Source organism: Dermacentor andersoni, chromosome 10, assembly GCF_023375885.2.
Source record: "Dermacentor andersoni chromosome 10, qqDerAnde1_hic_scaffold, whole genome shotgun sequence".
Lineage (NCBI taxonomy): Eukaryota > Metazoa > Arthropoda > Arachnida > Ixodida > Ixodidae > Dermacentor > Dermacentor andersoni.
The window spans coordinates 10,122,780-10,149,881 of NC_092823.1; the positions used below are offsets into that span (position 1 = coordinate 10,122,780).

The 27,102-nt window shown below is 47.6% G+C and overlaps 1 protein-coding gene across 3 annotated transcripts in view; it reads right to left on the bottom strand.

The window, feature by feature from the left end:
- The window catches only part of TSG101 (tumor susceptibility gene 101), a 167,519-nt gene that overhangs the window by 60,992 nt on the left and 79,425 nt on the right, over positions 1-27,102 (bottom strand). For all 3 annotated transcript variants that reach the window (XM_055065379.2, XM_050169060.3, XM_055065378.2), the window contains exons 10-11: positions 15,488-15,621; positions 1,387-1,489 (exon numbers count right to left, since the gene is read on the bottom strand). In XM_055065379.2, coding sequence (XP_054921354.1) covers positions 1,387-1,489; positions 15,488-15,621 — 237 coding nt within the window. The remainder of the gene's footprint in view (positions 1-1,386; positions 1,490-15,487; positions 15,622-27,102) is intronic.

A 27,102-nucleotide genomic window follows, 5' to 3' on the forward strand; every position in this document is an offset into this window, starting at 1 on the left:
GTGACATTTTGAAGGGATATCAAGTTAATTCTGTAGCAAAAGGGTAAAGGCTAACTTGTTAGTACGGCGGGAAATTGTCATGCTTTTGCATTTGGTAGTATTTAAAGTCATAAGCCAACTGTTGCACCAATTAGAGAAAGCGTCAAGATCAGATTGCAAGAGAAGGTTATGAGAGTTAGTTATTTGACAATAAAGAACACAGTCATCGGCATAAGCTTTATGGATAAGGAAATACATTCGGGAAGGTCATTTATATATATTAATAATAATAAAGGGGCCAAAACGGAACCTTGTGGAACACCGGATTTTACAGGGTATGTAGTGAGACATAGTTATTAGCTGTTACATGGTGTTTTATGGACAAGAGGTAACATAGAGTTAAATACTTCGTTATATTGACAATTTCATTATATCGAGGTTTAACTGTATTTAAATATATTGTGTCTGTGCATGGTGGAAGTAGAAATTGAAAAAGATGTTGAAGTGAGAAAATACGAATGAGGTAAGCCGCCACTGGTGCTTCTAATGCACATGTCCTTCTACTGTCAGGATTTGCAAAAATATAACGAAAGTATGAATTAAAAGCCACGCATGTCCGCGCCAGCAATGATGCAGTAAGTTTGTAATCACAACAAAATTTTAAGTGAAAAGAATGGCAACTCGGAAGAAACCTCAAATTATGTGGGTGACAAAACTTTGGTAATGACACTTTAGGGGGGGGTGGGGGTAAGGCTGAGGTAGAGCTCCCATCGGCATTGCCAGGGGGGGCTCTGCCCCTCCTCCAGAAAGCTTGAGAGGGGGCTCGGGCCACGGAGCCGCCCCTCCCCCCCCCCCCCCCCCCCCCCCCCGCCGTAGTCAGTGCCTATGTGACACGAGAAAGAGAATTACCAAATGGCAATGGGCAACAAGAAACTCAATACAGTCAAGCACCTGCACAGCAAGAAAAAAAAATTAAATTCTGGGGTTTTATGTGCCAGAACCACTTTCTGATTATGAAGCACACTGTAGTGGGGGGCTCTGGAAATTTAGACCACCTAGAGATCTTTAATGTGCACCTAAATCTAAGTACACGGGTGTTTTCGCATTTCACCCCCATGCGGTCGCCATGGCGGGGATTTGATCCCGCGACCTCTTGCTTAGCAGCCCAACACCATAGCCACTAAGCAACCACGGCGGGTCACTTGTACAGCAAAATGACTTGTACAATGCAGGAAACAATTCTGTCCTGGTTCTAATATGAGCTGCACGGTGTGCAACCTTTACAACGAAGTGGCCCCAGTATAATGCATGGTTCTGGAGGCCCCATGAATTTCGTTATAAAGACGTTTGACTGTCACATGTGCCACTCACGCGAGAGTAGCTGTCAACTGACAGAAAGTAACACACCTTCAGGAACACATCCAGATCAATGACACCCTTGCGAAGTGCCTCGCCCAAGTAGTAGATTGCATCCTCCGTGGCATTCTCCTCTGCAAAGGCATTGACAAGCCTGCAATGCAACAAATCCTTGTTATAACAAAGTCCAAGGAAGAAATAAAATTACACGGTTACATCCATTACATTGCTACAGCCACTGTCTACCCATATGGCTGCCCGTCAAGAATGGAGGTGGAGGTGCGGCAGCATCACTAATCAGTTAGCTGAAGCAGATGCAAAAGAGTGCAGCACACGATGAATGTTACACGATGGCGAAGAATTTTCTTTCTGATGCAGTATCATCAGCGAGGCAACTGCTTGCTCTAACGTGGCGGCCAATGCTAGTCCATCTTTGCACATGTAGAAGTAGAAGTGCAACAGATCTTATCTTTCCTGGGTGTGTGCTATTGCAGCACTGCAAGTCTCCAATTTTGTGCAATGCTTATCATTGAATGCCACCATGAAAAAATGCTTTTTTGCTGCTGTTTACAAGGGTCTACTCATGTACAGCAATGCGCGTTATACAAAATCAAAGGCTTGCAGCGTAGCGCCAAAGGCATGTGAGCAGGGTCATATTTTATAACAATCCAACTGATTACTCTAGTCATCAGTCATTCAGAGTACCCAATCCTATCAATACAGTGAAACCTCGTTAAACCGTAGTTGGCCTAAGCTCAGAAAAAGTACGTACTTAACGGTAGTACTGCTTAACCGAAATAGCGTCACATCGCCCACTTACCTGTCAAGAACAGAACTCCGAGAGGGTGCGATGAAAGGGCAGAAAACATGTATTTATTCACTTCGCGCGACAAAAGTATGTTATTTTCGTTTGATGCCGCAATGGGCTAGCAGCGACGACGGTGGCCTCAAACTCGCTCATGCTACGAGCCAGCTTTTCCGCCAGTCCCCTCTTCTCAGCAAACAGCCATGTGAGGCTGACATAACGTGCAGCATCTCCCACTGTCGGGCCTGAATCACCTGTGCTGTCGCTCTCCGTGTCGTCCTCATCACTGTCGTTAAGCGACACTTCAGCAATAACAGAGGCAACCATGGCGAAAAGTCGAACCTCGTAGCCGATGTATTTTTGCAGTCACAGCCAGCATTGCCGACCAACTTCTCCTTCGCATTCTAAACACCACATGCCGTAGTCAATGGTAGGTCCCACTCGCATGCCAGCACTGACTTCTTCGTGCCACGTTCGGAAGCACGAACGATGTCCAATTTTCATCTATGCTGAGCACCTGGGTTTTGCCTTAGCTTGTGCGACACCACAATACGGGCCACAACGCTCAGACTCTGGCACGGCGCTTAAATGATGTTGATGTTGATGCGGCTTAACCCTTCCAAGTGCCCTCTGCGTTTGCGCTTGGTGGCCATTCCGATCTCTGAGGCTCGTTGCTCAGCCGGGCCGACGTACCACCATGATTTTGCAAATGAAAAGCGTAAACACAATTTGTTAAGTGATATTTACGCAATAAGCTGGTACGGTTTATACGGATACAAAATGCATTGTGCTCAATGGCTGCTGAGTCGGAGATTTGACTTTACTACTTTTAAAACTGAACTACTGTTTAAGCAGGTACGGTTTAACGAGGTTTTACTGGAATTATGGCGTCCGAAGGGAATAAAAAAATGCAAAACAAAATGAATCGTAATAAACACGGTCCCTATACACAAATGCAAAACCCCTTGAATGTGTATTTGCTACAGTCCTTTAATTAAATTCTGCGGTTTTACGTGCCAAAACCATGATATGTTCATGAGGCCCGTAGCAGTGGGGGGGGGAGACTCTGCATCAGTTTTGAACACCTAGGGTTCATTAATGTGCAACCAATTCCCAGTACACGGGTGTTTTTACATTTCCCCCCCATCAGAATGCAGCCGCTGTGGCTGGGATTTCATCTTGCTACCTTGTGCTTAGCAAGCAGTGCCACGCCAAAACCACCAAGACTATCACCAACGACACGGTGGCCTACGCCTAACTAGTTTGCTGGTTCTTCCTGCGACGCACGCAATTCTCTGAAACACCAAAAGCAAATGATGGGACTTCTTGCCGCTAGCCTAACATGTAAATTAATCAGACTGAAAGTGGCATGTTGTCGTCGACATGCTATGCAAGAACTCGTTTTGTCGCCATCCGTGACTGCAATCTTGTGATCGCAATGGCAATGACATGCTGGCTAAGCTGGCTCTGATGGCAGGCGATTGCGAATGTAGTTTTGCTTTCGTATTGGATTACACTGCGCAAACAATTTTCGAACGAATTCTCACTGAAAAAAGAAATACAGGTACACTTCAAAATTGGTAAATACTGCAATAACTTATTGAACTCTACCACAGCAGGGACTCCACGCCAGATTTTACTTTTGTAAACAATTCAAGAGGAGCCAATTGGGAAAATTCAAACTTGGATCTCGGAAGCGATCATTACATCATACACATAACCATACGCATACCGAGACAGGAAACAAGAATCTTCAATTTCACTGATTGGGATCACTTCAGAAAAATTAGGGCGAACAGAGGGAAAGTGGGGCCTCTAGATGCTGAGCAGGAGCCCCTTCAGACATGGGTCATCCAGCTCAGAGAGGACGTCAAAGAGGCCACTAAAGAAATCAGGACAGAGGAAAATATTGAAGCTATGGACAGCAGGCTGGCGCATTTGATTGAGGCCAAACAGGCTATATTACAGAGATGGAAAATGCAGAGACTTAACAGAAGGCTAAGGAAAAAAAATAGCGCAATTAAACAGAGAAATTGATGATCATTCGAAGACCCTCGTGAAGCAACAGTGGGATGAGATCTGTAATTCGGCTGATGGTAGACTCAAACATGGAGGTAGCTGGAACCTCCTCAAGCACTTGCTCAACGAGAATGAAACAAGGACAAGCAAGAGAACAGCTATAGCTAAGTTGGTTCATCAGGAAAGCCAAGATAAGACAGAGAGGGAAGGGATATCATGGATAGTCTTGCAGCCAAATATCTCACACTTAAACAACCAAATGAAGGAGACGAGAGCCCCGAGTATACTGGAGGCATATGTGAAGAACTTGACCGGGACTTCACTGAGAGTGAAGTGAGGGCGGCTCTTCACAGTCTTAATGGTAGATCGGTGGCTGGACCTGATGGAATAACTAACAAGATATTAAGAAATCTAGATGATGAATCAATCTATTATCTAACTGAACACTTCAATGAATGTTGGAGAAAAGGGGTATACTCAGAGGAACGGAGGGTGGCCAATACTATCCTCATACCAAAGCCAGGCAAACAACTCACTCTAGACAACCTCCGTCCTATTTCCTTAACGTCATGTCTAGGCAAAGCTATGGAACATGTCATCCTAAATCGACTCACGAAATACGTTGAGCAGAACGAGATCCTCCCATACAACTTGATCGGCTTTCGTCCAGGGCTGTCAACTCAAGATGCTATGCTGCTGATTAAACATCAACTTATACAGGCCAGCCCAGCGCATACGAAAGCTCTTTTGGGATTGGATGTGGAAAAAGCTTTTGATCGTATAAAGCATAAGGCAATACTTGACGTTCTCTCGGAGATGGGTTTAGGTAAGAGACTTTTTAACATGATTAAGGACTTTCTGAGAAATAGAACTGCACAACTCATGCTGGGTGAGCTTAAATCAGAAGCTAAGAATTTGGGAAATAGGGGCACTCCACAAGGGGCTGTGCTCTCACCCATGCTATTCAATTTAGCAATGTCCAAGGTTGCAAGAAATCTGGAGAAAATTGAGGGTATACATTATGTGATATATGCCGACGACATAACCATATGGAGTGCCAAGGGCAATGTAGGACAGACAGAGACCAGATTACAGGAAAGTTTATATGTTGTAGAGAACACACTGAAAGACATGGGGTTGAAATGCTCGGCAGCCAAATCAGAACTCTTAGTCATTAAACATTGCAGAAAAGGTCGTAAACCAAGAGGTTACATTCCGGAAGATGAGCCAACAGTGTGCTTATACACTCATGAAGGATCCGCAATCAGGCTAGTTGAAAAAAATCAAGGTTCTTGGGTATCACATAGACGGAAACAATACTAACTATAGAACAATACAACATATCTCGAATAAAACAGATGAAGTCATTAGGTTACTAAGGAGAATTACCAATAGACACAGAGGCCTAGGAGAAGACAGCGCTTTGAGGCTAATACATGCCTTTGCTCTCTGTCACTTCACTTATGTGGCTGGATTATTCAAATGGAAGCAGGCAGAACTTAACAAACTTAATGTGATGCTCAGGAAGCTTGTTAAAGTAGCCCTAGGGATACCCAGTAACGCTGCAACCGACAAACTCATGAGTCTAGGGGTGCACAATACAATGGAAGAAATTGCGGAGGCCCAACAGCTAGCGCAACACGAAAGATTGACAAAGTCACGAGCTGGCAGGAACATATTACAGGCAATAGGTGCAGAACTGAATACATCAAGGAGCCCAATAGAGGCTGAAGTAGAATTAAGGACTGAAGTTAGGAGCAAGATCAGAACCAACCCTCTCCCCAGAAACATGCATCCAGAATATAATGTCGAAAGGAGAAAGGCAAGAGCTAAAGCACTCTTGAAGGAAATAGAGCAGCAGAACCAACTGGCAGCTATAGTTGATGCTGCCTGGGTGAAAGGTAAAGAAGCCTATACGGCCATTGTATCAAATTATCAAGGGAAGGTGCAAGACGCTCTCACTATTTTTACCAAGGACCCCACGGTGGCGGAACAAGCGGCAATTGCTCTAGCCATCAGGAGTAATAAGTGGGCCTTCATTTACAGTGATTCGAAATCCGCTGTAAAGTGTTTTGATAAAGGCTACGTAGCTGGAGTTGCAGCTGAACTTTTTGAAAACATTGTGATTATGACAACTGAAATCCAATGGTTTCCTGCGCATATGGGGAAAGTGGATGAGACTCGGGTAAACCTCAATGAGGTTGCTCATGACTTGGCACGTGGACTTGCTAACCGTGACAGTCACAACCGAGCCGTTCACCATCACGCCAGGGAATCTAGAGATCATTTAATAACATACAATGATGTTACCAAACATTACTATTTAAGACGCAGACAATTCCCATTGCCACATTCAAAACTGAACAGGGCTCAGGCAGTCTCACTGCGCTTATTGCAAATGGGTACATATCCCACACCGTACACCATTAATAAAATATATCCAGAGAGGGAGATTAAGATGGACTGCAATGATTGTAATGGCATCATTGGAATCAGACATATGCTGGCGTGGTGTCCCACGACTCTCCCCAACCTCGTTGAAGAATGGACACAGTGGGAGAAAAGGATTCAAAGCCTATTGTTTCAGGACCAACTAAGGGCAGTCCAGAGGGCCCATGATGTTGCTGAAAGGCTTGGCCTGACAGTGCAAACGTGGGAGCGGCCCGCCTTGGCTTGAGAAGTCGAGCCTCCGAACCTCATTACAATAAAAGTTTTCACACACACACACACACCATTCTCACTTTAATATCTTCCTGGGGCAGGCTGAAAGCAGGTCAACGAAAGATGACGTGTACTTCACACATTCACTGTACTCACAGCACTGCCAAGAGAGGCACAAGACAGTTCGAATTGAAGTACAGTGAAAGCTCGTTAATTCGACTTCCGTTAACCGTTTGAAGGTTTTCGCCGTACATGTACGGCGGCGGTTTTCTGTCCCGCAAGGTCTTTGCTGTACGGGTACGGTTCCAACCCTCCGTTTTAATTTCGCGCCATAATGACGATGCGTGCTCACCGGGAGGTGCTGCCACCTCTTAGCACTTACAAGATGCGTTTGAAATTGGTGCTACCTTCTTGGGGAGATAAACAGAGCTGATTGCTAGCTTCAGCGCGTCGCTCAGACTGCGGCAACGCCCCTTTGGCGGTTTCGGTTTCGCCGAGTGATCGCAACGGAGGCACGCGAAACGTCATTTTTTTCTTTGTCGGCACTCTCTTGCAGGGCGGTGGAAGTTGATTTCTATCTTGATTGGCGCTGCTCTTAGCTTGCTTATCAGCGCCGCTCACGAGGTATTCTCGCTCTCCGCGGCAACGCGCTTACACGAGAGGGTGCCTCAGACCTCTGCCCAAAGCATCCGCACGTAGAGATGTCATGTGTGCGCCAACACAACTCCTCGTTCCAAGAGAACAGACACGCATTTTAGGTGTGCAGACTGCAATAAGGCGCTGTGCGTAGACCCGTGTTTCAAGGAGTACCACGCTCAGAAATACTTTTGAACATTTTGCAGTTCTGAGTGATGCCGACACCAAAATACTGTTCCTAATTATTTCTTACTATTTATTCCCGACTTTATACATTTTGTACATTCAAGATCCGCAATGAAGTAATTTGACCACCTGGGAAACTTTTTTTAAAAATAATTCGACCCTCAAAGGGTTAATTCGGAAAATCGGATAATTCGACCTTTGCGCCTGGTCCCTACAATTATATATAGGAGTCTATGGGACAGAACTCTCGTTAATTCGGACAGATTCCAGCCCACCTCGGATAATTCGGACGATTTCGGGCAGCCACCGAGGCTCGAAAACAAAAATATGGCAGACGCGGCACAAAAGTGATACCCAAACGCAGCATCGCCATTGACATCAAGTGGCTGAAACTTGGCCAATCCAATCCAATTGGCTCGACTTGTGGCTGGATGGGTGCATTTCCTTGTTTTTGCACGTGTCGGCGTTATCGATGAGGCCATTTTGTCGCTTTGTTGCTGTCAGTGCGCTACATCCTTGCACGCTGTTTTGCCGAGGACCGCTGGATTTAGCGCAGCTTAGTTATTGAACTTTATTGGTGCTTTTCTGTTGTGCGCACGTGTCACTGCATTCTCCGCCAATGGCAATGCCGACGAAGCGGCCGAAATACGAGGCCAAGGACTTGGCTACCAAGGTGGGAATTTTGCGGGCCCTGAAGGATGGGCTCTCTCGACAAGCCATGAAGAAGTACGACGTGAAATGAAGAACAGATTCTTCAGGCGTTCGAAAGTGAGAAGTTCGGAGCGTCACGAAAGCTTCTGCGAACAGCAGCTCATCCAGAGTTGGAAGAGGCTTTGCTTCGATGGATGGTCTACTCGCGTAATGCAAACCTGCCATTGAGTGGACCCCTCATTATGGCGCAAGCCGAAAGGTTTGCACTGATGATGCATATCGGTGCATTCAAAGCATCGGAAGGATGGTGTGCGCGCTTCAGAGAGCGAGATGGCCTCGTTTTAAAGACTGCATGCGGCGAAAGAGCTGCTGTCAACGAAGACGTTGCCAACAACTGGAAGAACGCTCAGCTGCTCGAACACATCGCCGCCTACAATCCAAATGATATATTTCATGCTGATGAAACAGCACTTTCCTTTAAGGCTTTGCCAGACAAGACTGTGACCATGAAAGGAGATCCGTGTACCGGTGGAAAAAGATCCAAGGAACGCATCACCATTCTTTTAGCCGCCAACATGACAGGAACAGAGCACTTGCCGCTTGTCGTCATTGGAAAGACACAAAAGCCACGGTACTTTAAGAACATGCCTGCTCTTCCGGTGGAATACCGAGCGAATAGAAAGGCCTGGATGACGTCGGAAATTTTTTGAGGCTGGATGCAGAAGTTAGACCGACAGTTTTCTGCAAGGAACCACAAAGTGTTAATGGTGCTGGACAATTGTAGTGCGCATAACAGTGTCACCGGACTGGACAACATAGAAGTTGTTTTCGTGCCGCCGAACACATCGGCCCTCCAACCGATGGACCAAGGCATAATTCAGTATGTCAAGACCAAATACCGCAGGCACGTGCTGGAACGTATGCTCCTGTGCCATGAAGTCCGCAAGCAGTACGACGTGAATCTTTTGAGCGCGGTCAACATTCTTGCCTACGTTTGGCACAACACGCCCGCGCACGTCGTCGCCAACTGTTTTAGACACAGTGGCTTCGTTGTGCGTGAACCTGGCGATGATGCAGTGGCCGAAGTGTCGCTAGACAACAATGGAGATGACTGCGAGTATTTTGGAGGAGTTCTGCCGGATGCGGTGACACTCGCTGATTACGTCGGCATTGATGCCGGCGGTGTTACAGCCGGCTCACTTACCGAAGAAGAAATTGTCAGGGATGTGCTGCACGGCGAAGATTCTGAGGAAGAGGAACCGCGAGAGGAGCAGCCTCGGCCCCCTTGCACTGTGAAGGAAGCCGCGGAGGCACTCACTGTGTTGGAAGAACTTTGTTGGGACACTGCAGACAGCATGCGAGCTGCTAAGCACCTGGAAGGACTTCGAAAAATAGTATCCGCACGGGTTTCTGCGCGAAAGCAGACGAGCATCCTCGATTACTTTGTGCAGTAAAGGTATGTTGACGAAAGTCGTGCATTTATTGTTTTTGTTGTCCGCTCGATAATTCGGACATTCCGTTAATTCGGACATAATTCACGGTCCCTAGAAGTCCGAATTAACGAGCTTTTACTGTACATTCCACTTATAACAATACTGCATATAACAATATGTTATGACCACATGTTGGATACAAGATCAAAACTTAGCTGCCTTCTGGGTGGTGTTTTCCATCCACATTGAGCTTGACATTTGCATGGCTAAGTTCCCCTTAAAAGAAGGATGCCAAAACGAGCCAAAAGGTACGCCTACGCAAATTCGTATCTGCTGCCATTCTGTACAGTGCATCCCACCACAGAGAGCATCGTGAGCTGGTGCAGTGTACTACAAGATGGCCCCAGCTTATTTGTGTCCGTGTCCCCCACGATCGTGCTCTGTGCGCATCCAAAGAAGAGAGAGAGAAAGAAAAAAGGAAGAGCGAAGCGGCGCGGTGGCACCCACCCTTTCTACGATCTCTCTCTCAGCTGGCGCAGAAATGCGTCGCAGAGCAGCCCCAAAGCAGTGGACAGCACAGTTTGAAGAGGATGGTGCTGACAAAACACAAATTTGTGTCACTTGAGACAAAGCTGCAAATTTTGCAAGCCTCGAAGAAGTGTGAACTCGCGCAGTCGACGATATCCACAATTCTGAAAGCTGGGAGCGTGGCGATCACGAAGGCTGGCCACGCCGATCAACACAAAAGGCAGGCTTTGTGTGCCAGCGTGAACCCCCCCTGATAGTGAAGCCAGCGGTGGAATCTGTTGACATTACTGAGTTCTGAGAGCACGTCGCTGCAGACGATGAAACAGATGGAGGTGTTTCTGAGTGCAGATAGTGCTGCCTCGTTCTGCGAAGAGATCTCCAACGAGACGATGGCAACAGACAGCGGTGTTGTGCAATTGAGGCGATGACAGCGGCGGCACTGACGACAAGATTGATGTGGTATCCAGTGTTGGCTTCTGATTTCGGTTTTGGGTTGTTTATGTCAGGGCGCTACTCAGCGCCAAACGCTGTAAGTTGCCTCCTGCTTCCCCTCGGAGAAATAAAAGAGCATTCTTTGTCTGGTCCCCGACTGAAGCAGTCCGGCTCTTATCTTGTGGCGCTGGGCGCCTCGGCCGTTTAGACCTCATGCCGTAAACCTTTTGTCCGGCCGCCCCGTCGAAGCTACAACAAACTGGCGACGAGGTAAACCGCTAACTTTACTTTTTACGTCCCCTTGCTTTTCTACTTCTGCTGCTCCCCTGCTTCCGGCATGCAAGACGCTACGTCCACCGCAACTCCCCCGCCTTTGTTCTCCGTGCCCAGCATGGCGTTCGCACCCCCCATGCCGCCTTTCCTTGCATTACCCGGTACTCCTTCGGTACCGTGGCTCACATGGCAACGTTCTTTTTGCACGTTTCTTCAGGCGACCGGATGCGAAGCATTACAAGACGAGAGGAAGAAAGCCATTTTACTGAGTAATTTAGGCTTTGAGGGGCAGCGTCTCTACTTACTGTGACCTCGCGTCGCAAACGGACCAGACGGCCTATGAAGAACTACGAAGAACTACGAACAACACTACGAAGAAAGCTCCAATCCCCTGGTGCACCACATTATCTTCCGGGACAGGAAGCAACTACCTGGGGAAACCTTCCAGGACTTCGTCACCACGCTACAAAGGCTAGCGCCTGCTTGTGCGTTCGGTGCTTGGCATGACCAGTCTCTTCGCGACCAAATCCTCCAAGGCGTCGCATCAAAAAAGAGTACGAGAACGGCTACTATACAAAGGATCGTCCCTCACGCTCAAGAAAGCCGAGGAAATCGGACGAAGCGTGGAGCAAGTTGACAAGGAACTTCAAGTCTTCAGCAGCTCGTCTATTCAGCGCGTCTCGACACAATGCCAAGATGGCGTCGCCAGCCATCTCCTTCCACGCCTGGGCGCGCAAGATGGCGGTCCCCCCCCCCCCCTTCTCCCTCAACCCGGCGCCTTCAAGAGATGGCGATCAACGGCATGGCGGACAGTCGCATCCTCGAGAGGCCGGCCAACATGGCGCGCGGTCCAAACTCCGCGAAGCCAGTCGAGACATCGCGGGCCATTGCTACCGATGTGGTTCACCTCACCACATCGCATCTGATCCAGGCTGTCCAGCCAAGCACGTTTCCTGCAGTGCGTGCGGAAAAGTAGGACATTTCGCTTCAGTTTGCCGTTCGAGGAACCGAAAGCATCGACAGTCCCCTGCTCGTACGCAGCTTGATTTCGCTACATGCCAACAAGTGTCAGGAGTTCCAGCTGACCTAAGCGTTCAGTTTCCGTCTCTTCCGCATAACGCTCCTTCAGAGTTCGCCCAGTCATACTCAGGACAATCGGAACTCGTAAATGACTTCATCCACGACGTTCATCTTCGAGCTTCAATGCAACCAGTCTCGGCGAAACTGCGTCCTCAACCTCGGGTTCTCCGTGAGCAAGTCTGCGCTGCAAACGGTATTTCGCCGCTGGAAAACAAAGTTCAGTCAGTTGTTGAGGCACCGCAGCCAACTGACAAGAAGTCGCTGCATTCATTTCTTGGTGTCATGCGATACTACGCTAAACTGATTCCCCAGTACTCTGAATTGGTAGAGCCGCTTAGGAAACTGCTAAAGCAAGGACAACCGTTTGTCTGGGATCAGGATACCGAGTATAGCTTCCAGACGATTAAGGAGGTGATTGCATGCGAATTCGGCTCTTACGCCAAAAGCGTTAAGACGTACGTGAACCGTCGTCGTGCATCAAAATGCCCTCAATTCCGTCCAGGAGATCTTGTCCGAGTACGTAACTCGAGAAAGTCCGGTCCTAAATACTCGGGTCCATTTAAGATTTACCGTAGGGTAGGTCGCAATACTTTCACGCTTGAAAATGGCAAACGTTGGAATGCATCCAAACTTGTGAAATGCCCTGCACTACAGGATTTTCTTGGAAAATTCACCGAAAAGAGTCACTCCAGTGACTACCCTTCCCTTGATGATTGTCTCCCACCTTTTCTTCCAGTTACTACTGGTATAGGGGATACGTTACGTTTCTTGTAGCGTAATCGTGCAGTACGCACATCATTACTACGGTGCTGACCGCCACACGAATTTGCCATTCATGCTAAAAAGCTTTTTTTTTTAACATTAAAGGTTGTTAGCATTCTTACGGGGGAGACTATGGAGTGTAAAGTGCTCTTACGCACAATGTCCTATCCACGACAGCCACAGAGACTGTCTCGAGTCAGGCTCAGGGCGAATGAGCCACCCATCAGTGCTGTCCCAGGGGGCACACAGATATTTGTACTGTCTACTTTTGTACTTTGTGATTTTTTTTTCCATGTGTGATAAAAAAAATTATCGGGTTTTACGTGCCAAAACCACTTTCTGATTATGAGGCACGCCGTGGGACTCCGTAAATTTGGACCACCTGGGGTTCTTTAACGTGCACCTCAATCTAAGTACACGGGTGTTTTTGCATTTCGCCCCCGTCGAAATGCGGCCGCCGTGGCCGGGATTCGATCCCGCGACCTCGTGCTCAGCAGCCCAACACCATAGCCACTGAGCAACCACGGCGGGTTCCATGTGTGATCTGTGTGTGCAAGGCTGCATCTCATCGTCTTCCCAAGACAGGTACTGATACTCTGCAGAACTGGAGTGCAATAGTCCATATTCAGTTTTCATGTGCGTTTTTCTTAAATGGGGAAGCCAAAGATGTCATTTTCTGTTGAGTAAAAATGTCATCACTAAACATGTGTGTTACAGTGCTAACATGTGTTCTTTGACTCATGACTTACTTTTGTTGCGAGAAGAGCAAGTAAAGCATTTTTCCTTTCAAGGGAGAGGTGATGTGGTATCCAGTGTTGGCTTCTGGTTTCGGTTTTGGGTCGTTTACGTCAGGGCGCCACTCAGCGCCAAACGCTGTAAGTTGCCTCCTGCTTCCCCTCGGAGAAATAAAAGAGCATTCTTTGTCTGGTCCCCGACTGAAGCAGTCCGGCTCTTATCTTGCGGCGCTGCGTGGCCCGGCCGTTTAGGCCTCATGCCGTAAACCTTTCGTCCGGCCACCCTGTCGAAGCTACAACAATTGACAATGGCAAGTAGTTGACCCTGACAGAGACGTTAATGCAAAGTGTGCTATTGTCGATCGAGCTGCTCATTGATTTCGTGCACGCTAAAGGATTGCCACTAGTGTTCGTGCAGCAGCTGGAGGTGACGCACACCGCGGTTGCTAATGCGCACACTGCGATAGCAAGTACAGATTTCTTACAGTTTCAGGACACCTAAAGCTCGACATGCTGTTTAGAGGTGCAAGTGAATGTTTTATTTTTTTTCACTGCCTACTTTCTACAATGTCTATTGTTCAGTGCGAGTGCCAAATTTGGGTTTGGAGCTACTAAGGTATGTTTGGCAGGTTATGATTTTCCAGGGAGTCCAGGTATAGCAATGATTGGGTATAACTATCGTATTTTTCGTTATTTTTGACACTTTTACAGTGAAATCACGATATAACGAATTTCAGAGGACCACAGTAAATTGTTCGTTATTCTGAGAGGTTGCTATAGCGAAAGCGCTAACTTAACCATTCCACCCATCAAACCATCAGTTGTCACTATATGAGCTATCTGCGAAAACGTCGCTGTTAGCTCTCGGCCTGAACTGTTGCTATTTTCCATAGGTTCCACCACCACGTACCAAAGAAGCATCATATTAAGAGTGACGCGTGCAAAAGAGACGCTGATGCCAAGAAAACTACTGACAAAGAGGAAGCTCCATGTCACCTCCAAAGCACGTTTCTTGTTTGCTTGCTTTTCATATTCCATGCCCATTAACATCGCAACTGTCTCGCTCGAGGCAGACACCTGGGGAGGTATTATTCTGTAAGAGTCCACCTAGCGGACATGTCCATTTCGTCTGCTGTTGAAGTGCTGAGTCGCTGTGGTGCCTGGCTGCTGCAGACGTGCAGGCCAGTCCAGCCAATGAGAACTTCAACAGCAAGCGAAATTGACATGTCCGCAAGGTGGACTCTTAAAGAATAATACCTCCCCTGAACTATCCCGAAGTGCAAGTGCGCGTGCGTCAACGACGCCTTCTGCAAAGTGTGACCGTGTGGCATCACTGCGAATACGGAGGTTATATTGTGCTTGCAAAACCTGATGCATCATTGCCTCCACAATAGAAAAAGAAAATAATAATAAAAAATAAAGACAGAAAAGGAAAACGAACGAAAGAAAACAAATATTCTTGCCAGCATTTTTTTTTTTTTTTTAATCAGACGCCATCTCAGGTCTGCTAGCCTACTGTTTCGGCTGCTGTGAAGGATACACGGAAATCTATGAATCCTCAGATTTATGAATATTAGTTCATAGTACTCAGGCGTTGTTAACATGACATGGAAACTGAATAACGATCGTCATTCTTAAATGTTCAGTATTCTGAAGTTTGTAGCACTGAAATATTTTTACATTGAAACTATAAGTAAGTCAGGAGGGGATTTTTGAAAAGTTTGTTAATGTGGTGTTCCTAGTAACAAGGTTTCACTGCATAAGTGGACTGAAATACATCTGGGCAACACATATTACAGGACTGAAATAAGGATTGTTTGGTCCCATGGAAATAGGCCGAAACCTTCAGTTGGCAAAAGGTGGCCAAAAAATTGAACTGGAATTAATGCCAAATTAATGGACTTCCACTGTGTAAGTGCTGCATTTTTTCAAGGGTACAGTGCATCACTCACTGCTTGTAAAGAGGTGCAGTGGTGATGACCGCTTCGTCAACGTTGATGCTTCCTTGATTCTCCACTTTGCGGATGAGCTCCTTCAGCTCTTCATTGCGCTCACGGAGGTTCTGAAGGTTTGCCTCCAGCTCCGCCTGCAGGGATGGCAACCACAACACATCAGAATGACTTATCGGTGGACTAGACAATGCCTGCAAAATGACACTGTGGCGACTACCACCAAGTGAGCCTAGGAACATCTCCCCTTCACCTTCTTTATGCTCATGCCCGTGCTTATGCGTTTCAAATTTAGTATTCTTCTGGTATACTAGATGCTAATTTACATTTGTCATTCCCATGCGCGTAGAAGTAGCAGTGTAGCAGGTTTTATTTCTTACTGAGGATGCCAGCAGAGCGCTGCAAGCTTTTAAAGAATAAAAATGTTTATTTGTGATTGCAGTAGAAACAAGAACATCACAAGATCTGATGCTTGGCAGTGGTCTGCTGTCACCGCTTTGGCCAATGTCAACCTCTTCAAGTGATCCACCTAGACAGGCTGAATTGTGATTTAAGCTCCAGGTGAGTCTTTGCATATGCGCTCCCTGCAATGCAAAGAACGACCCAATTCACAGTGCCAGGTGTTGGGGCGAAAGTTCCCTGCATTTGTTCACTTCCACTGCCTCTCCCACGCTTGGTAAACACACAAGGGAGCCCAACATTGACACCTAATGCCACCCAAAAATGATGATGTGAAAACCAGCACCTGCCTCTATCAAGCACAATTCACACTGCATACCAACACACACTACTTGTACAACTCATACCGTGCTAATACTCACACCATACAATAATACTGGTTTTGCCAAGTTAAAGATCCAAAAGGTCTGAAAGTGCAATACAGCAACAAAATAACAGCAGTGTTTATAAAGAAACAAACGAAATAGGAAGATTGTGGTTTAGGTGTAACAGAAAATATGACTAATCATCCTGTCATTGCACCACGTCACATTGTTATAGCCATTCAAATGCACTACAAATTGCTTTCTAATAATTTTTTTTTTTCAGACTGAAGCTGGGGGAGATCAAAATCACAGTTTTAAGGCAGATTGTTAAAGGCACCATGACATGGTAGTCTGACTATTTTCAGTGTATCATTGTACACGAGAGATTAGCGGTTACACAAACATAATGAGTAGGCTCTCAGTGCACATTTTAACTGGAAATTCCAATATGAAATTGCCACCTCCAAGCTTCTCCTACAGACAGGGACCACTATTTTGGCATGTGACATCGAAAATCACCACTGTGCCACCTGCTCTGGATCAGTTCTACACCAACACCTTGCTCCCCAAGTTCTGGCACCCAGCTGTGCAGCAAGGGCGTAGCCACGAAATTTTACCCGCAATTCCTTCACTCACGAAATAAATGGAGCAGAAGACCGTCCAGATGCATGTGCAAAAACAAAACAATGCATGGCGGCTACAACGTAGTTCTAGCTCCTGTATGCAGGACACAAAAGCATGGACTTTAACCCCTTAACCATTTTATTATTTTGACAGTTTCTATGCTTAAACTGCTTATTTCTTTAAAACTTGATATTGAATATTGTTACGTGTAGCTGAAGCCCGATGCTATATATACACTCTATTTACAGGGATGCTAACGGAAGGCCAAAACAGCTACGCTATATTGTTACGTGTAGCTGACGTACGAGTCTATTTACAATATATTTACATGTAGACAAACGGTGGCAATGATGGCGGCGCTATATCAAGCGGTGGCCACGTCGTCTTCCTTCTCAGTGCAGCCACACTGTGGCGGCTGTTCCGTAGCATCACCCCCGGCAGTAGAAGCGCCGTCCCGGTGCTTAATCTACACATCCGCGGCGAAAGGTGTGTGATATGGCTTTAGTCTCACCACGTGAACGATGTCACTTGCAGCCGACGATGACGCTGAGAGGCTGGCGGGGATGACTTCATACGTGACATCGGTCACTTGTCGCACCACACGGTATGGGCCAGTGTAGCGCGACAGCAGCTTTTCGGAAAGGCCCACACGTCGAATGGGGGACCAGAGAAGCACCAGAGAACTGGAGTAAATTGTATGTCGCGATGGTGGCAATCATAGAGGCGTCTCTGATGCTCCTACGAGGCCTCGAGACGGGTGCGGGCGAGCTGACGCACGTGGTCGGCGTGTGCAATCGCGTCGCGGGCGTATTCAGTGGTTGAACGTGTGGCCGAGGGCAACAAAGTGTCCAAGGGCAACGCGGGTTCTCGGCCATATAGGAGATAGAATGGTGAATAGCCGGCGGTGTCGCGACGCGATGAATTATACGCGAACGTCACATATGGTAAGTGAAGATCCCAGTCGTGGTGGTCGGTCGCGACGTACTTGGATAGCATGTCGGTGATGGTCCGGTTGAGGCGCTCCGTGAAGCCGTTGGTCTGTGCGTGGTAGGACGTGCTGAACTTGTGCTTAGTCGAGCAGGAGCGGAGGATGTTCTCGACGACTGCCGACAGAAAGCTGTGGCCACGGTCAGTGAGTAATTGGCGCGGGGCACCGTGCACTAAAATGATGTCATAGAGCAGAAAGTCAGCAACGTCAGTAGCACAACTTGTCGGGAGGGCTCTGGTGATTGCGTACCGCACAGCATAATCAGTAGCGACGGCGACCCATTTATTTCCGGAGCCCGAGAGAGGAAACGGTCCAAGCAGGTCTAGGCCAACACGGAAAAAGGGTTCCGGTGGGATGTCGATCGGCTGGAGACATCCAGCTGGAGGTGTGGAGCGCTTCTTCCGGCGCTGACAGGGCCCACAAGCGGCAATGTAGCGCCGCACGGAGTGGGCGAGACCTGGTCAAAAGAATCGACGGCGTACACGGTCGTATGTGCGCAAGACGCCCAAGTGTCCAGCCATGGGAGCGTCGTGAAGTTGTTGGAGGACAGTCGAACGCAGGTGTGATGAAATTACGAGTAGAAGGTCAAGGCCGTGTGGATCGAGATTGCGACGGTATAATGTCCCTTCCTTAAAGAGAAACATCCGGAGAGAGGCGTCGCCAGGCGTTGACTCCAAATGGTCGACGAGGGCTCGTAATGAAGGATCACGGTGTTGCTCGTTGCCGATTTCGAGCAATTGAAACACAGAGAAAACGCAAGCGATGGCGTCTGCATCAGTTGGGTCGTCGACCGGGTAGCGGGACAAACAATCGGCATCCTGGTGCAAGCGTCCCGTCTTATATACCACGGAGAAGGTATATTCTTGCAGGCATAACGCCCAGCGAGCGAGTCGCCCCGTGGGGTCCTTGAGCGAGGATAGCCAGCAGAGCGCGTGGTCATCAGTGATGACACAGAAGGGGCATCTACAAGTATGGACGAAACTTCGCAACAGCCCACACAAGAACGAGGCACTCGCGCTCTGTGATTGAATAATTGCGCTCGGCGGGTGATAGAAGTCAGCTGGCATAGGCTATAACGCGATCATGTCCACGCTGGCGTTGTGCTAACACTGCTCCTATGCCGTGACCACTGGCATCAGTTCGAACTTCCTTTGAGGCAGACGGGTCAAAGTGGGCCAGAATTGGAGGCAGGGTAAGGAGAGTAGTGACCTGCGAAAAAGATGCGGCATGGTCAGGACCCCGTCTTTCTTCAAGAGGTCGGTAAGGGGACGTGCGACGGTCGCAAAATTCTTCACAAAGCGTCGGAAATAAGAGCACAGCCCTATGAAACTACGAATGTCCTTGGCAGACTTCGGAACAGGAAAGTTCGTAACGGCACGAATTTTGTCCGGATCAGGTCGCACGCCTCTGGCATCCACAAGGTGTCCAAGGACGGTGATTTTGCGGCGAGTGAAGTGACATTTTGACGAGTTCAACTGGAGACCGGCGCGGTGTAACACGTCAAGAATCAGTGTAAGACGGTCTAGATGCGTGTCGAATGTGGGCGAATAAACGATGACGTCATCCAGATAGCACCAACAGGTGGATCACTTGAACCCCTGAAGCAGAGTCCATCATTCGTTCGAAGGTGGCGGGCGCGTTACAGAGACCGAAAGGCATCACCTTGAACTGATAAAGACCGTCAGGGGTAACAAATGCAGTCTTCTCTCGGTTCATGTCGTCGACGGATATCTGCCAGTAGCCGGACCGTAAGTCGATAGAAGAAAAATAGGTGGCACCGTACAGGCAGTCTAGAGCGTCATCAATACGTGGCACAGGGTAAACGTCCTTTTTTGTGATTTTGTTCAGGTGGTGATAACCTACACAAAAACGCCACGTTCCATCCTTCATTTTGACAAGTACGACGAGAGAAGCCCAGGGACTACAGGAAGGCTTGATAATGTCCTTTGCAAACATCTTTTTGACTTCCTGTTGGATAACAGCTCGTTCTGATGCAGAAACACGATATGGACGTCGGTGAATAGGGTTCGCATCGCCAGTGTTTATGCGATGGGTCACGACGGACGTTTGACCTAAGGGTCGATTGTCAAAGTAAAAAATGTCGCGATAGCCTTCAAGAACGCAGCAAAGAGCTTCAGCTTGAGCAGGTGTAAGGTCAGAGGAAACCATCTTAATGTCGACTTCAGTACCGTGCGATGACATCACGGTATGGGCAGAGCTGTGACGATCTTCCACTGTGAATGGCTTGATTTCATTATCCTGGAAAGCGCTAATTATAGCCAATGAAATCCCCTAAGGCGGAACTTGCATGGTTAGCATGAAATTGACAAGGGGAAGGCAGGTGCGGTTGCCAGTAATTGACAGCACAGTGTGCGGCACGGTAACACCATGTGTAAGTATAACTGCCGGAATTGGTGCGACCACGTAATTACCGTCAGGTACAGCTGGTGAGGACAACAACTCGACGTGTGTCACAGAGTGAGGCAGTAGGCAAATAAAATCCATGCAGCTCAAACGGCTTGGAGGCAGGTCCACAGGGCCGGCAAGAAGAGGCAAGTCAAGGCGAAGGGAGCTGCCCGAACAGTCAATGAGGGCAGAATGATTGGCAAGGAAATCCAGACCGAGCATGAGTTCGTGAGGGCAATGCTCGATGACGGTGAAGAGAACGACAGTGTGTCTGTCAGCAATGGTAAGTCGGGCAGAGCACATGCCAAAAATAGCGACCGTCCCTCCTTCGGCAACTTGTACAATTCGGTTCAGGGCGGGCGTCAGAACTTTCTTGAACCGACGGCGAAGAGCAGCACTCATAATGGACACATGCGCCCCGGTGTCAATCAACACGCACACAGGAACATTGTCGACGAGAACGTCCAAAAGATTCTTGTTCGTGGGTAATGTGAAGCGAGCATTTCGTGCTAATGACGTCATTGCAGCTTCACCTCCAGAAGCTGCACTGTCTAGTTTTCCGGTCGGGGGTGCGGCGAGTAGGTCGGAGAAGGAGCACGGCGAGACGGGGGTGAACGAGATTGACGACGGGAGGGAGAAGGCGAGCGGGAGTAGCGGGGTTGTGTCAAAGGCGTCGCAGGGTCAAATGATGGAGCGGGCATAGAAGGGGCGAAGAAAAAGGATGCACTAGAGGGGCGAGGGTGTAAATTAGGAGAATAGCGTGTAAGAGAAGTCCAGCGGCTGCGGCAGTGGCGAGCGACATGTCCAATGCATCGGCAGTTAAAACAGATCGGCTTGTCGTCCACGGTTCGCCATTCGGAGGGGTTGCGCTGTCCATAAGAGTAAGAAGGGCGCGGTGGGGCCGTGCGTGGAGAGAGAGGTTCCGAGCATACGGAACGAATGGAGTGCAGGCCGATGTTGGACAACTCTTGACGGACGATGGCCTGGATCAAGAAGATCGTCACCGCAGAATGATCAGGTGACGGGAATGAAGGGGTCGCCGGTTGTGCCGCTTCAACCTCACGACGAATGATGCGAGTCAAGTTGTCACATCGCGACGGCTGGTGGAAGAGTTCCTCACAGGATCACGTAGCAGCTGTGTTGGGAAGTCGCATGATGTGCTGGGATACCCAGCGGCTTTTAGCATGCTCAAGACGGCGGCACTCCTTGAGGATCGTATCAATGCTGGTGACGTTCGTAAACACCAGTAAATTGAAGGCGTCGTCAGCAATGCCTTTGAGGACGTGATTAACCTTATCGTCCTCGGACATGGTCGGGTCAGCCTTGGCACAAAGGGCCAAGACGTCGAGAATGTACGACACGTAGGACTCGGTCGACGTCTGTACACGTGTGGAAAGGGCTTTCTTGGCATTGACTTGGCGACCGAACGGATTGCCAAAAAGGTCGCGGAGCTTCTCTCTGAAGAGATCCCAGCTCAAGATCTCCTTTTCGTGAGTCTGGAACCATGCAAGTGGAGCTCCGTCGAGGTAAAAAAGAATGTTCGCAAGCATAACAGTCAGATCCCACCTGTGACTGGTGCTGACACGTTCGTATAAGCGGACCCAGTCGTCAACATCAGGACTGCCGACTCCGTTGAACACACCAGGATCCCGGGGGGGAGGGGGGGGGGGGGGGACGGCGAAGTAGGTCGGGGCTGCAGGCGGAGACTGTTGTGTAGATGAAGTGCCACCAGCAAAAGCTGAAGTTGCACTGTCGCTGTTGCGACCGCTGCAAAGCTCCATTACGGGTACGGGGTACGTCCACCTCCACCAAATTAATGTTATATGTAGCTGAAGCCCGATGCTATTTACACTCTATTTACAGGGACGCTAACAGAAGGCCAAAATAGCGACGCTATATGAAGCGTGGCCCATGTTGTCTTCCTCCTCCTCAGTGTAGCCACACTGTGGCGACTGTTCCGTAACAATATTTTCCTTTGAAAAAGCAAGTTTTCGCTGTTGAAAAAAGAAATTCAAGCAAATACTGAGTAAACTTAGCATAATAAAGTTTATTATTGCTCACGATAAAGGAGGTCAACTACCTGCTGGTAATCAACAATAAAAAAAAACGAGCGAGAGTGCAGTTCAGAAAGTTTTATTCACCACGCCTTACCAGGGACGCCCAAAATTGGAAACCGAGGAGGCTTTGAGGAGATGTCGTTCATGTCGACACGCTGCCAATGATGCGCACTGGTAACAGTGTCTTCTGAGCAGTCTTCTTCATCTGATGAATTGCTAATTTCGAAGTTATTGCTATCACTTTCGCTTCCAGCAACGAAGTAACCTTTGGTGTCTGAATCATTATCATCCGAAAAACTGGATGACGGCAAAAGGGTTATTTTTCACGCGACGGACCAGCAACACGTGTCGCCTCCACCGGACTTCATTTTTTTGAAACACGAGGTGCCCCCCAAAGAAATGTGAAACGGCGGTTGAAAAAGAAGAAACTGCCTCCCAAGTGCTGCCATCTACGTAGCAACACACCAACTAGGCCACAAACATGCGTGTCTCGTTCTAAACGCTCAAAAGGTGATACTGTCTTGAGCGGACGAAACAAGCTACACTTGTCCAAAACTGTTTTGGAGCAGTTCGGCAAAGCCAAGCTGTGCTCGTCTGAAACTGTTAAGGGGAGACGAGGGTTTTGAAACGGCGAAAAATCGCAACAAAATCTATTTTCGGAAAAGTGCATTTTCGCTACTCTTATACATTCAAGAATTCCTCCACGAAATTTAGAAGCTAAATTTAATAGGAAAATATTAAAAAACTGCAGTTATATGGGCCAGGGTGGACGCAAAATTAGCAGCAGTTGGCCAAAAATGTTCGAACTTTGCGCCGTCGCCATTAGCGAATGCAGTGGCCAGCGGCCGCCATTTCATTGTGCGCATTTTGCGCCTTTACAAAACGCCGTCGGTGAAGGGAAACCAACGCTATTGCATTATTTCTGAAGAATGCGTCCAAGCCGCTGGTTGGCCAAAGCGCACACACCCCCCACGCACTTTGCTCCTATTGGTCTAGCGCTATTCGGTGTGTGCTCGACCGCACTTGCGTTTCGCTACATTTGTTTATCTCTGGTTTCATCATGCCACTGTCTACGCTGTCTACATTTGTTAAGCCGCTTGCTTCACGACAATGTTTGATAAGGTGCCCATTTTGCTGCCGAAAAGGTTGGAGGAAGTCGTCGTCTCAAGGCTACTGGCTACTACGCGTCAAGTGGCTGTGGAATGCACAACGGAAGCCGGCTAGGCCTGTCATACTCCTGGAGTTGCCAGTTGCTGGTCTACCTGGACAGTCTGCTGGATCGAGTTTCGAGCTGCAACCCAGCACTCTAGCGTCAACACTCCGTCCGCCCACACCACGCGTGTTGGCACAGACCATGTAGACACCGTTTTCTTCACGACTGAAGAAAGTAGCGAGCATGCAGCGATCGCCGGAAAACGTGCCTGGCGTCCCAGTCTGAAATGAAGCGAAAGTTCGTGCTGCTAGATGTCGACATGAAAGAGGACGTCAACGACAGCACAATTGAATTTGCAATCGTGAATTTATCGATCGTACAAAAGTTCCTTGGACTCGTGCTGTGTCCCAGGTGCGGCTAGAAATCCGTAATGCTTTAAGGGGGGAAGTGGGTATTCTGACCTTTAATAAGACCCCCATTACCAAATTTTATGAAACTGCATATCCTTGTTTAGATTTTTATGCTGATTCCAAATATGCAATTGTTCTTAAAATATGCAAATTAGTTCTTAAGTTAACTAACATTAATTAGCATTGTTTCTGGGTACAATGAAGCAAAAGCTACTCATCAACGTCTTTCTTTAGGTACATAGCTGAATACTACTAGGAACCATAAGCTTCACGATGGTAGGAACTGATTTACAGTGTCCCAGTGTCCAATGGTAGGAAATGATTTACATGATACTTTTAATGCTATTATCGTCCGGTTCCCTCACACACCCATTCTTATTTTAGGCAACTTTAATTTCCCTAACATTGATTGGTCCAGTCCTTTTCCTGTTCTCAAAGAGTCCTCAAGTGAAAGTGCCGCCTTCGTGAAGTTATGCTGTGATTTCAACTTCACTCAATTAGTCACTACTCCAACGAGAACTACTTTGTCCAGCGCTAACGTACTTGATCTTATTCTTACAACAGCTCCTGATCTTGTGCATTCACTTGTTCTTTACCAGGACTGAGCGACCACTGTGTTGTTACCTTTTCAATTAAAGCAGCTGTTGAGCGCCTCACCAGTGAGACAAAATCCATCAGAGATTATAAGAAGGCTGATTTTTCAGTTATCAATAGTGAACTAGCAGCCTTCTTGGAAGGCTGCATGCCCAGCTTTTACGAGCGCACTGTCGAAGTAAACTGGTCAATGTTTAAAAGTAAAGTTAAATGTCTAACAAGCAAATATGTACCGTTGCAGGTCATCCGTCGCAAACGAAGGTCACCTTGGTTTATTGTGTCCCTAAGGCGCGCCTTCAGAATCAGAAAAAAAAAACTTTTTTCGAAAAATAAAGTTCAGGAATGGTCACAGTGACTGATCCGCATATCAACAGATCACCCGAAAATATAGAAATACGATTAAGGACGTTAAGCACACTTTTTTTGGCACTACCTCACCTCCTTTGTTAAAAGACGACCCCAAGAAGTTCTGGAGTGCTGTTAAGGGTGCGCGTGAAAACGTATTGTCAATAACTGACGACAGTGGCATTACCGTTTCTCGTTCGCGATGTTGTTATGTATTCAACAAAGTATCTTCAGAAACATTTTTAGATGAGCGTGCTGAGTGCCTGCCAGAATTTTGAGACGCTAACTTTCCTAATATGGATCCTGTAGTAATTGATTATGATGGTATCGTTGGCCTTATTAACAAGTTGAAGGTTTTGTGATCATGCGGCGTCGATGGTGTAAACACATTTTTGAAAAGCACGGTTGCTTACTCATCCATTTTTTTTTATTACCTTTTAGCTCAGACTTTAAATTCTGGTGTGTTGCCTTCTGATTGGAAGGTGGGCAAAGTGGTGCCGTTGTTTAAATCTGGTGACATTCATTCTGCGCTAAATTATAGGCCAATATCATTGACCAGTGTCCCTTGTAAGATTTTTGAACATGTCATTTATTCTTTTTTTTTTTAATACGTCTTTATTTATGCGTTTAATAGGCCAAGCCTTGCGGCAGAAAAGGGGTGCTCTATGGGGGAGGGGGAGGGGGACCGGTGCTCTCTTCTTCCTCGAGGTGGAGTGGTCCCGAGGTCAGCTCTGCAAAGAGGCGGCCAGGCCCTTCCTTGTCCCTGAAGAAGTTCAGAAAAGCACTCCAAAGCTGGACTGAGTCCTTGAGCCCGATGTGCAATGGCAGGTCGAGCCACTCCTGCAGGGTGCCAGGTCGGTTCCCGCCCAGGGAGCGTAGTGTCCTTTCACGGACCGTGTCAAAGGCAGAGCAGCTCCACAGAAGATGTTCGGCCGTACCTCTGGCCGGGCGTGCCGGGCACTTAGGGCTCGGGTATGAGTGTGGGTTGATGAGGTGTAGCCTTGCTGGTGACAGAAGCTGGCCGGTCTGAGCTCGGCGAAGAAGAACCGCCTCTATCCTGCGAAATGTGCTGGGTGGGCGGCGATATAGTTTCTCAGGGTTGGCCAAATGCTGGAGAATGTTGCGGCGGTAGCTCTGTGCGTGGTGCCATGCCTCGGCCCTATCCATAGGGGGCGACGTCGGGTGTGTAAAGGCGGCAGAGGCCCAGGAAGCGGAAACGCCAGTGGGTCCAGACATTCTTACCTGGTTAACTTTCTTGAAGCCAATTCTTTTTTTCACATCTCATCAGCATGGTTTCAGGAAGACATTCTCCTGTGAAACGCAATTATTTTATTTACTAATGACCTATTAGTAGCTTTAGATTTGGGATGTTATATTGATTGTGTATTCTTAGATTTCTCTAAGGCTTTTGACCTTGTCTGCCCTGAACTACTTTATCTTAAGCTCAGTAAACTAAATCTTGACTCTAACATTCCTGCTTTGATAAAGAACTTTTTGTTAAACTGACAGCAATTTGTAACTGCTAATGGCTATGATTCTTCTCTCTGTCCTGTCCTTTCAGGGGTGCCCCAAGGTTCTGTCCTTGGGCCCCTTCTTTTTCTAATTTACATAAAAGATTTACATGATTGTATTAATACCTCTATTAGACTTTTTGCAGGTGACTGTGTTGTATATCGCATGATTTTTTCTGATAATGACCCATCACTACTACAGACTGACCTTAACAATACTTCTTACTGGTGTAACACATGAAAAATGACTCAACACAATGAAGAGCAAACTAATTAACATTTCTCGTAAACTTTCCGCTAACGCTGTGAGCATAACATAAATGGTTCCCCTCTCAAAGAAGTGACTACTTACAAACACGTAAGGGTCATCATTTATCCTAACCTGTCTTGGCAACCACACATTAATTATATTTTCAGTAATGCTAATCGCATGCTTGAATCATCATCATCATCATCAGCCTGGTTACGCCCACTGCAGGGCAAAGGCCTCTCCCATACTTCTCCAACAACCCCGGTCATGTACTAATTGTGGCCATGTCGTCCCTGCAAACTTCTTAATCTCACCCGCCCACCTAACTTTCTGCCGCCCCCTGCTACGCTTCCCTTCTCTTGGCATCCAGTCCGTAACCCTTAATGACCATCGGTTATATTCCCTCCTCATTACATGTCCTGCCCATGGCCATTTCTTTTTCTTGATTTCAACTAAGATGTCATTAACTCACGTTTGTTCCCTCACCCAATCTGCTATTTTCTTATCCCTTAACGT